General features: G+C 40.1%; 1 protein-coding gene across 7 annotated transcripts in view; it reads left to right on the forward strand.

Moving 5' to 3' along the window:
- Positions 1 to 12,175, forward strand: part of spdi (split discs) — a 117,677-nt gene that overhangs the window by 85,594 nt on the left and 19,908 nt on the right. For 3 of the 7 annotated variants that reach the window (XM_067779747.1, XM_067779749.1, XM_067779750.1), the window contains 2 exons: positions 10,458 to 11,584; positions 11,672 to 11,812. In XM_067779747.1, the coding sequence (XP_067635848.1) occupies positions 10,814 to 11,584; positions 11,672 to 11,812 (912 nt within the window). In that variant the 5' untranslated portion in view covers positions 10,458 to 10,813. The remainder of the gene's footprint in view (positions 1 to 10,457; positions 11,585 to 11,671; positions 11,813 to 12,175) is intronic. The other 4 variants (XM_067779751.1, XM_067779752.1, XM_067779748.1 and 1 more) reach the window with 2 other exon arrangements.

Here is a 12,175-nt window from a genome sequence, read left to right on the forward strand (position 1 = left end):
CTTTTAAGTTCCATATTTATTTTCACTACAATTCCCTTTCCTTGTTCTGTAGCCTTTTATAATCGTATACAATAAAAATCATTGTTTTGCTTTGTTTTACCCATTGAGGGCAGTTGCGCAGGCGCTTGGCTTAATGGGAACCAATTTTTCACAATCCAATGAGTTTGTTAAACATAATTTAAACATTCAATGATTGAATTATTTCTGCACTAATAGCCCGATTAGCTTAAACATATCCGAAGAATGCCTCCCTCCCTTCGTCTTCAGTAACTATGGGAACAGAATTGGGGAATAGAAAAAAGTCGCAGAGAGCAATATCGGGGCTATAGGGTGAGTGAGGCTATCTTGGGTTGCTTTTTCTGCCACAATCTCTCGCATAACGTAGAGGAATAGGCCGGTGCATATTCGTGATGCAAGATCCAGCCATCCTTGGTGAGTTCGGGACGCACACGAAAAACACGTGCCCGCGGCATTTCCATAGCGACGGTATATAATTTTCCACCCATACGTTTTCGCTTTAAGATAAATTATGCCGTGGATATTGAAAAAAAAAAAACAATCAACATTGCCTTAAGAAGTGACATTGACATCCTCGTTTTGTTGGCCGCATCCCACGCTTTTTCACCTACTTCTGACTTTGTTTACGCGTCTCAGGGTCATACTCCAATATCCAAGTCTCATCTCTAGTGACTGCTTCCGAGGGTTTTTCGCCATCTTTCACTAAAATTTTTATCACAACACATTGCTTGTAATTGCGTCACACATTTTCACTACGCCACTAAAAAAGTTACTTGCAAAAATACTGTGACGAATATTAGCATCACTAAGCGATACTAAATAAATAAAGACTCAACAACAATTAAGTGCCACTCTTGTGTACATCAAATCAATCATCATTTACACACATACATACAAGGCAACGAAGAGATAACTCACACACAGATGTAGTCATCAGCCGAAGTTATTCACACATGCACACGCATACATTTAGCTCAATTACTAAGCAGGAGATACAGCAGAAGGCGAAACATCTAGATTTTAGTTGAAATATGCGAATGAAGCGACGGAGAGTATAAAAGCAGCGCAAGTTGAGTAATCAGTAATCAGTTCGATTTAAACACGCAATTAGTTGCGAAGTAAAAGTGTTATTGCGAAGTACTCTCAAAGTAGTCTAATAAAGATCATTTTTCATTAGTGAATATTGGAGTTATTTATTCAACAGTTTAGCGATTCGAACGTTAGCAGAAGGTTTCAAATAAGCGGAATTTCCCTAAATTCGTTACAATACGCATAAAACACAAACCAAACGCGCTATCCACTTCAACTTTGAACTCTTTTAACTAAAATATTGTTACGAATATTAGCAACAATAAGGGGTACTGACATCTCTAAGCCGATGCTAAGCAGTGACTTGATGCACATCAATAATTCAATCATTATGTCTACACATATTTACGTACACGCACTGCACAAACACATGCAGATATCCTATCTGAGATATGCAATATAATTGTGGAAGTGTCGCTCACAAACACACGCGCATGAGCTGTGAGAGAAGCTATAAAAATTGTGCATCTGTAGTTATAGCTGAGAAACTTATAGCAGATAACCAACTAGTAGATTCTAGAACAGAACCGCCTAGAAATGTCAACGAGTAAACCAAACAGTATAAAAGGCGATACCAGTAGAGGCGCTAGAATCAGTTTCGATTAAGCACGCTATCTGTTGAACAATAGCAGTATTATTTTGAAAGTACTTGAATAAATGCCATTTTGCATTATTAAATATTGGAGTTATTTATTCAACAGTTTAATGATTCGAACTTAGCAGAAGGTTGCAAATAAGAGGATTTGCAAGTAAGTTAGTTACAATATTATCATAGTTTTATCTTTGCTGAGTATTGCTGCAGTGGATGATTTTTGTGGTAAATACAATAAAATGCTTAAATCGGATTCAACGTCAATTCCGTGCAATGGTTGGTGCAAAAAAATTTAAACATTGCTGCATACGATGTAAATATGCTTAAAGCTAATCGCCATTTATTGTACCTATGTGAGCAGTGACATTGTGTTGACACGCCTACAATGCTTGCTACAGCTTTGGAATCAATGCTTCTGAATCATAAATTCGGTTTTGATTTAGTTACAAAAGCTTTCGACAATAAATTTGATGATTTATCGAAGCAGATTGCAGCTTTGGATGACCAGTTAAATGCTTTACAATCGTCCATTAACAATAACAGTGCGGGTGCTACTGAACTTGTGCCATTTGATATAAGCAGTGACAACAACAGAGGCAATGCTCCTGTTAGTGTTAGCGTTAGTGGAAAGGAGAAAAAGAGCAAAAAAAGTAAGAAAACTCGTAACTACAATGACAAAACCGGTGTATCAGCGACTGATCTCAGTTCACTTATGTCAGCTTTTGTTAGTGCTGGTGCCTTAAATGCAAACTACCACCAAAATGCTGCTGACTGCCGTTTGTCTTCGAATTCTGATCTTTTTACTTTTTCGCCCTTGCCTGTGGCTGTGGACATCTAGCGCTTACAATAATAATATAACTGCTGAAAGTTCATATATTCCTTTGTACCGCCTACTGAACGTTTTGGAGTTGGTACCGCTTCCCTGGACGGTAGCCAGAAACATCTAAAAATCTACTACCAAAATGTCTCCGGTATGCGCACTAAAACCAACTCATTCTTCAATATTAGTTCGCATGCCGACTACGATATTTTTGTTCTAACCGAGACCTGGCTCAATCTTGAATTTCTGGATGGCGAGTTCTTCGACTCGAATTTGTACAACGTTTATCGTAAGGATCGTGATTATTCAAAAACTGGCCTCTCCAGGGGTGGAGGGGTTGTAATTGCTATTCGCCGTCATCTCCAATCATCGCTTGTTGAGTTATCCGAGTTGGATTCACTTTTGGATCAACTTTGTGTCTCAGTTCGTGGCTGTTCCGAAATGTTCTTTTGCGTTTCATACAGCCCACCTTCTAGTATGGAATCTCTCTACAAATCACATGTTGACAACGTTATAGATCTTGTTCGTAATTATGATGGTAGTAACTTTTGTATACTTGGTGACTTCAATCTACCTAATATTGAGTGGTCCTATGCTAACGATAGCTACACTTTAGTCCCTAAAAATGTAAACAGTACTGCTGAGATGTACCTCATTGATAATTTCTTAAGTGTCAATCTTTCCCAGAAAAACAGCCTCACAAATCAGTTATCGAGAACTCTGGACCTTGTCTTCGTTAATGATAATGTCAACTGTACTCTTAGTGAATGTCTTGACCCATGGTGTTGCGCATGTTTGCATCACATCCCGCTAACCCTGGACATGGAATTTTATACCTTTTGTGGTATCCGTCAATATGATGATACCCATAGTTTTTCATTTAGACGCGGAAACTTTGATATGATTTTTCTGGAAGTTTCGTCCATTGACTGGGAGTCTTTTTCTGGGAAAGGATCTTTCTAGTTGTTTCAACATTTTTAAAACTGTTATTAACCAAATCTGTATTGAGAATATACCTCGAAAAAAAGTGCGTTGTTACAAGATTCCGTGGTATACCAGAAAGCTGAAGCGGCTAAAGAATTTGAGAAATAGATTCTTCAAAAAATTCAAACTCACTAAGTCCTTGATCTATATATCTAAATTCCTTAATTATTCTAAAAAATTTAAAGTATTGGGCAAAAGACTCCACAGGAATTTTGTTCGTAATTTTGAACTTGGTATTAAAGATAATCTTAAGACGTTTTGGAATTACGTAAAATCCAAAAAGCTATGCTCTAGTATTCCGGCATCAGTTTTCTATAATACTGAACATGCCTCTTCACCTGCTGAAGCGGCTAATCTTTTTGCAGATTTTTTCCGCTCCAACTTTGTTGCGCACTCGGAAGTCCGGCCGGAGGTCCCCGTTTGCGCTGACTCTTCTATCAACTTTGGCACTTTGACTTTATCCCTTAAAGGTGTTGTGGAGGGAATCCAAAACATAAAATCATCCACCTTTACTGATATTGACGGCCTATCGCCTTATCTTTTTAAAAATTGTTTGGCATTGGCGATCCCACTCCTTATTTTTAACAAATCTCTCGAGTGTGGTGAATTTATCGATGCATGGAAGATAACTTTCATTAGCCCAGTTTTCAAGAGCGGTAATAAAAATAACGTCGCCAATTATAGACCCATAGCAAAGTTGTCGACTTTTTCTAAACTTTTTGAGTATATCGTGAAACAGAAAATGTATTTTGCAGTAAAACAGTTAATCAGTAACAATCAGCATGGTTTCATGTCCGGTAGATCCACTGTGACAAATTTAGCAATTTTTTCTGACGATTGCCTATCCGCGTTTAATAATCGTTTACAAGTCGATACTGTATAACTGAATTCTCAAAAGCGTTTTATAAAGTTAGTCACTCAATCCTAATTTCTAAATTGCTTTCTTTGGGTTTCCACTCAACATTTCTTTCTTGGATAAAGTCTTATCTTCAACAGCGTAGTTGTGTTGTTGTAATTGACAATACTCACTCTAACTCTTTTATTGCCACCTCCGGCGTGCCGCAAGGTAGTATTTTGGGGCCACTGCTTTTTGTAATCTTTATAAATGATATTTCGGCCTGCTTTCAGCACTCTAACTTTCTTTTGTACGCTGATGATTTAAAGATTTTTGGAACCATTTCGAATGCCACTGACGCGGAAAGGATCCAATCTGATCTCGACAATGTCGCTGTGTGGTGTAATACCAATAATCTGCCGCTAAATGTTGGTAAATGTTTTCACGTTACCTTCTCCAAAGTTCGCGATAATCTCCCCACCTCTTATTTTATTGGAGGCACCCGCCGCTCAACCCTTAATGAGATAAAAGATTTAGGGGTAGTATTCGACTCGAAATTTTCTTTCACTACTTACTTACATACAACCATTGCTAGGGCATATTCAGTGCTTGCCTTTATTTGGCACTTTAGCTCTGATTTTAGAGATCCCTACACTTTAAAACTATCGTTCACTGCGCTTGTTCGCTCTAAGCTTGAATATGCTTGCTTTATTTGGAGGCCATATCACGAGTTCCATATTAAGAGGCTGGAACGTGTACAAAAAACTTTTTCAATTTCTCTGATCCGATTCCCTCGTATGAAGACAGGTGTGCTATTAGCCTACAGTCTCTTCAATGTAGAAGAGCCATTATCTCTCTTACTTTTGTCTATGACATTATTCGCGGAGCAGTTGATGCACCTTGCCTCCTCGCGAGTATCCGTTTTTGTATCTCGAGTAGGCCGCTTCGTAACAGAGTTACTTTTTATACGGACAATGCCAGGACCCTCTATGTCTCTAATGCACCTTTGTTTAGAGCCATGACCGAGTTTAATCTATTCTCAAATTCTTTAATCATCGATTTTTCTTTGCCAAAGCACACTTTTAAATCAATACTCAGTGATATTTGTTCTGTGTAATCTGTAATTTTATTATAATACAACTAGTTTGTAATTATCTTCGTTTATCATTAGCTAAGCTAAAATCTGTTATATAGCCTGTAAGGCCTGAAACACCATAGACTGTTAATAAACAAATAAAATAAAGATCCCCCTTTTAGACAGATGAAGACGAATGCAAAAGTGTTTTCAGTTTTTGAATTATAACAAATTTTCCGGAACTTAATTACTACACCACGTAAACTATTTGCCCCTTTTGTCTCGTGAGAGTTTTATTTTCGCATAATTATTCAACTCCTACTTACATATAAATTTTCCTCTCAATTCTTGTTTTTTTTCACTGTTGCATGGGCCAGTGTTGCATGGAATTACAAAAACTCACTAGCACTACCGCTCTCTGGTTCTTTACCAATTAGTTCTGCTTAATGAGTTTGCATGCCGGTTGCAGATGGATTGCTGGCTAATGAGTAAATAACGAATTTACTTTCTAAAAAAATGAATTACAATTTTTTTGTTAAACTTTTGCGAAAAAGTGGAACAGAAAATATTAGTTGTTCTGCTTAGGACAGCTCATTTCTGCTTTTACCATCAGGTTCTCTGCAAAGTTGCTTTGCTTTGTAAAAATATCATGTATTCCATTGAATTTTTGCGAGATAAGTTGACTGTGACCGTTGGAAGAACTCATGTATTCTCCTAAAAGCGTTTGATTGTACAGACAGAAGAGTTTGACATCATTGTGCTTGCCCTGCAAAAATCGCGAGTACTCCTTGCATGCATGTATGGAGTACTCGCTATGGACCAAGCGAGTGCTCCAAAATTAACCACAATTCATACAAAAAATATGGTCCAATTAACATTGCGATGTCCTAGGATTGGAGCATATACTCCAGCTCCGCATTACATCAGAGTAATCCATGGAGTACCCACAGTCCAATAAACATCTTGTAATGATTAAAAAAAAATAAATGTAAGGCGCGATAACCTCCGAAGAGATCTAAGGCCGAGCTTCTCTTCCAATTTGCGTCGTGCTCCTCTTGATTTTTCCCTACAAATTGGCCGGACGGGACCTACATGTTTTATGCCGACTCCGAACGGCATCTGCAAGATAGATGAGTGTTCACTGAGAGCTTTTCATGGCAGAAATACAATCGGAGCGCTTGCCAGACACCGCCGAGGGGCGACCCCGCTTAGAAAAATTTGTTTCTAATAGAAAAATCTTATTTCTAAAATTTTTGATGTTGCTTTGCCCGGGAGTTGAACCCAGGGCTACGGTGTGATAGGCGGAGCACGCTACCATCACACCACGGTGGCCGCTTGTAATGATTACAATCGTTAAAAACGAGCAATGATCGGCTTATAATATGTTCGCGTAGAAACACCCTGTAAAAATTGTTGGATCATGTGTCCACTTATGTCATACTGGAGTACTTACCATTCTACTCCACTGTAATGCAGCAATGGACCAACTCATGCTTCAAGCGTCTTTGCTACTAGGAGAGATATCGGACGATACGACTCTCCTATGTTAGCTGGTTTCCCAGGCTTTAGTAGCGGGACCACCTTGGCCATTTTCCATTGTTCGGGTATGACAAAGGTGGAAAGAGACAGGTTGAATACATGTGCTAAGTATTTGAAACCCTCTTTCCCTAGGCTTTTAAGCATCGGCATGGCTATGCCGTCTGGGCCCACTGCTTGGATGATTTAGCGTGACCAATGGCATCTTCAACCTCTCTGGCGGTGATGGTAATTGGTGACGCGCTGAATTTATGTTTATGTGAGTGTCTGTTGGCCCTCCGTCTATCTTTGTCGCCCGTAGAATGCATTACATATTGACAGCAGAAAGCGCTCGCGCATTTTTTCGAATCCGACAGCACTTTATCGCCGAAGGCGATGGAAACTTTGTCATTGTGCTTAGACGGATTCGATAGGGACTTTACGGTGGACCAAATTTTACCCACACCGGCAGAGAGGTTACAACCTCTTAGGTGCTCCTCCCATTTCGCCCGCTTATGTTCATCCACAAGCAATCTGATGCGTTGGTATATGTCCCTTATTTGGGGGTCGCCTGGATCGAGCTGTCTTATAAAGTCACGTTCTCTCGCTAAATTTGCGGCCTCCGCCGGGAAGTGGGGCCGAATTTCGGGAATTCTCCCGGCGGGAATGAAACGTGCCGAGGCGGATTCAATGGCCTTGCGGAACACGCTCCCCTTGGCGGGCATCAGTCGGGATAGGGAGGGCAACAAAGAGGTTGTCTGTAAAAGATTTGTATTCCTCCCACTTTCCTTTTTTAAAGTTTATGAAAGTGTGTTTTTCTGTAACGATGAAGTCGTACCGCCGAACGAAATAAGTATAGGCAGGTGGTCGGATGCCAATGTTACCATCGGCTGCCAGTTGACGCAGTTTACGAGTTCTGCGCTCACGATTGAGATATCCGGCGAACTGTGACAGCTTCCTACCATACGTGTGGGGGCGTCTCCGTTTGCAGAACGTCGTTTCTTCTATTTGATCTGCCAACATCTCACCCCTACTGTCCGCCCGCAAGTTTGAATGCCATAGATCGTGATGGGCATTAAAGTCGCCTAAGATAATGCGATTCCACTGGGGTATCCACTGGGGCAACAGGTGGCAGGAGGGATGTATATGTTGATGATTTCTAGGTTTGCATCGCCTGACCGGACAGATAAGCCTTGACGTTCTAAGACACTGTCCCTGCGGCCGATGTCGGGATCAAATAAATGATATTGCACTGAGTGGTGTATGATAAACGCGAGGCCGCATCCATTTCCGCTCATGCGGTCTTTTCTGTGGACATTATACCCAGAACAGGTTTGCAGTGCAGATCTTGCTGTGAGTTTAGTCTCTTGAATCGCAGTAATGCGGATGTTGTGCCGCTTCCTGAAATCGACTATCTCCGTGATCTTCCCAGTTAATCCATTACAGTTTAACTGCAGAATTCTGAAGTGCATAGGGGGAGACGTCGCCACTCTGGGAGTAAGTGACGGGTGACTACGCCTGGGTTGAGGACGGCCAGGACGCAACTGCTGTTGTGGCCCTGGGACTGGGCGTCCTTGGGCAAGCATTGGGGTACCCGGTAGATTGGGGTTTGCGACCTGGCAACATGGCGCAATGAAACCCGTCGGGGGGTTGCCGTCGCGGAGACCAGAACATCTAGGAAAGTGGCACCGCCCAAGGCAGGAGCTGCATTGGGCGGATGTCGCAAACATAGATATTCTGTGCTGGCAAACGGTGCAAACGGGGTTAGGGAGTAAGAGTCTGTTTCCCTGACCTGAAATGACAGTCCTTGGTCGGGAAAAATCCCGAGTCGCTCCGGTACATAGAACCGACTGCCTTGGGAAGCGAAATATGATCTCTTATGTGGCGGAATACAGATGGCAGTGATGACTGTGATACTCGTTTAAACTTTCCAATTTTTGCTAGACTAAGTCTTAGTATCTAATTGTTTTCTCTATACACTTTAGTCTTTCTCTCAAATGAAATCAAACGAGTCAGTCAACTCTTTACGACCATCATTGCGGTGACCTTGCTGGTAAAGTTGAATAGTACGAGTAGTGAACAGGTACCCAAACTGTTATTCCTTTTATAATAAAGGTCCTTCAGAAAATATTATTTTCGGACTTTCAATTTTTTAGTCCGAAAGAAATTGTTAAATCCGGGCATTTAATTTAAAAGTTCGAAAATAAAAGTTAAATCCGGACTTATATTTTTAGGCCAGAATAAAAGTCCGGCTAAATACCTATGAAATGGCTCATCCAAATGGGACGAGTTTTTTTGTTTCAAGAGATCAAATTTCAAGGCGATATTTTAATTGGGTCAAACTTTATGGCAAAAAAAGATGCAAGTTTACTATGGAAAATTATGAATATAGTTGGTTTTAGTTTTTCTATGACATATTTCTAATATTAGTTACAACAATTTTGAAATGTAGACTTTTAGAAAAATCTACTGGTAAAAACTTTAGAAAAGCCGTGCCATAATTATAGGACCGGAACTTTATTTGTCCTTAAGAACTAAAAGTCCGGATTTAACTTTTAGACTTTTAAAATAAAAGTGTGGATTTGTTTATGGATTTTTTTGAAAAAAGTCCGACAAATGAAAAGGATACATGATTCGTCAATAAAATGCTATGGGTATCCCCGGCAACCCACAAACTTTCGCCAAAAAGCATTTTTTTTACCCGGACTTTTTCGACTTAAAAAAATAAAACTATTAAAATGGGTCCCTGGTAGTGAATTCATTACTTCCTTTGGTGCTACTATCGTTTTTCCTCCAGTTCCCGTGGGATAAGAAGTTATAAAACTAGGAATTAAGTAAAAAAAGAAAAGCAAAATTAATGTTGACTCAGCACTCATTCTTGACATCTAAAAATATACATAATAAATCCGACTAGAGTATGACCAATTTCATGCACGATCTCTTAAATTAACATAAACTTGATTCTTTTGAATGCTTCAAGTGTAATTGGCAGGTCGTTAGGGATGAGTGTTTGGGATAGTTATTTTAGATTTTTTGGCCTCACACAGTTCAATTTCATTCCATCATTTGTCATCATATATATTATTTCTAATTGCTGTTTTTATGTACGGGTCCCTTTTTCGCTCTTATTTGGAACCCAAATCTATAAATAAAGTTTTGGTTGTAAAGACGGAGATTCGGGCTATTATTAATTTGTTAAAAATAAACGATTGTGAGCACACAAAGAAATCTATTTGAACTATGTCACTATTGTGAATATTTGCACTGCATTACCGGCAGTTGCTACAATACGCCAGATGGCAGCGCAACTGTACGTTTTAATTGAGTGATAGAACAGCTGATTTCTGTTGATATTTGATAAGAGACTGTTATATTGGTTGCGCACGGGTCCGGCTCGTACCTTATATGAACGTGAGTCTAGCTACGCTTTTCTATGACCTTACCAATGTGTACAACAACAGCAGTAACATCAACAACACCTATATTATATAACCAATCGCGCTCATATTTTTATTTTTTTTCCATTCAGACACTGAACGATAATGAACGAATGCAAATAATTTATTCAATAACAATAAAATTAAACCTAAAATTAACCTCATAAAAGACACGAAAGATATGAAAAAGACAATACTTTAGCTTAAGAAGACGAAGAAGAAAAAAACAAACAAAAATAGTAAAAAAAAAATTTAAGTGACTTTGAAACATACATAAATAATTTTTCCGCCTACAAAGTATATAAAGCCGGATCGTCTAAACATTGCACGAGTACAATAGCCCCTTGTGTCCTACCTCCAAAATTCCCCGCTTCTCCCGCCTACACCAAAACCATCTATAACTATATATAAAAATATATACATATATTTATATACATACAAACAAATAATGATAAAATTGAAATCATTGTTTCGCAGAGGGCAAGGACCCTCGAGCTCGTCTAAACATTCCTCCGCCAGCAGTCGTCACAAATCACAGTCCACCACATCGTTGAATACGGTCGGCAGCAGTCAGGACACAGCAACAGCGTCAGCAACCACCGCTACTTCTACATTCTATCCACCAATCGATCCAGCAACGGAACGTGGCGTTGATGTGGGTGACGGTGAATTGAATATTGTTGCACCTTTAGGAGCGCGTACACGCAGTCGCACTCCCGATACGGTGCGTAGCGCGCACAACATCCTCAATGAAAATATAGGCGCCGCCATTAACGCCAATACATTACCGTACAAGAAGCCAAAGGTCGCCGGCGCCGGCAAGAAAGGTCAGAAACAACCAAAACAGATACCTGTCGCTAACGCTATCAACAACACACAGCCACCAGCGCCGCCAGCACGCAACGTCGAAGTAGTGAATGCCGCTGCCGCCACAACAGCCGTTGGCAATGTAATAACAACAATAGCAGCTGCGCCGGGAAGTCATAATTCCGCGGTGAATTCAACACCGACAGCAACGAATAATAATTATACAGGTGGCGAGTTGATAAGCGCGTCAAACGCGCAAGCTACGCTGGCAGCCCAACGTGGTGTTGCAGCCGTTTCGGCTGCGGAGGCAGGCAATGATCTTTACAAATTGAATGCGGCCAATTATCAACAATTCATTAATAACGAACAACTCTTGCAACAACAACAGCAACAGCAGCAACAATTGTTAGAGGTATGTGAAAAGGAGAGAGCTACTCTGAAAGAAAGTAGGCACTTGATCATAACTCCCCATGGGTTCTCATTCCTTCTTTCTTTGCAGGCTAACAACAAAATGCAGGACCTGCAAGCGCAACTAGAGCGTTTAGGACGTGAAAAACTAATGCTTGAAGCGCGCATTTCTGAATTATTGCCGTATCAATCAGAAATAGCCAAATTGAAGACGGAGCTGCATAAAATTCAGGTAAGTGGCACAGTTGCGAACGTGTGTCTGTCGCAAATAATAATGGCGGATTTGCATAAACGCTTTGGTCGCTTTGACAGCGCCATGAGATAACAATGAATCGCTTTGCCGCTTTGAAGCCAACAAAGCTTTTATGTTAGTCTGCTCCAACTTATTGTTTGCACTTTTCCCTAGCCATCATCCCGTCGAAAATATCCTGAACCGGATAAATAGTTTTGCATGTAAATGCAACAACCACATAAATCCAGATAGAAATCTGGTTCAGATATTTTTTTTTTATCTTTAGTTTGGCAACGCTTGGTCTTTAGCCGTATGTGCTAAATGAAACACAACGGCGACATCTGCCTATCACAACTCATATGT

The sequence above is a fragment of the Eurosta solidaginis genome, chromosome 4 (genome assembly GCF_040869045.1).
Source record: "Eurosta solidaginis isolate ZX-2024a chromosome 4, ASM4086904v1, whole genome shotgun sequence".
Taxonomy (NCBI): Eukaryota; Metazoa; Arthropoda; class Insecta; order Diptera; family Tephritidae; genus Eurosta; species Eurosta solidaginis.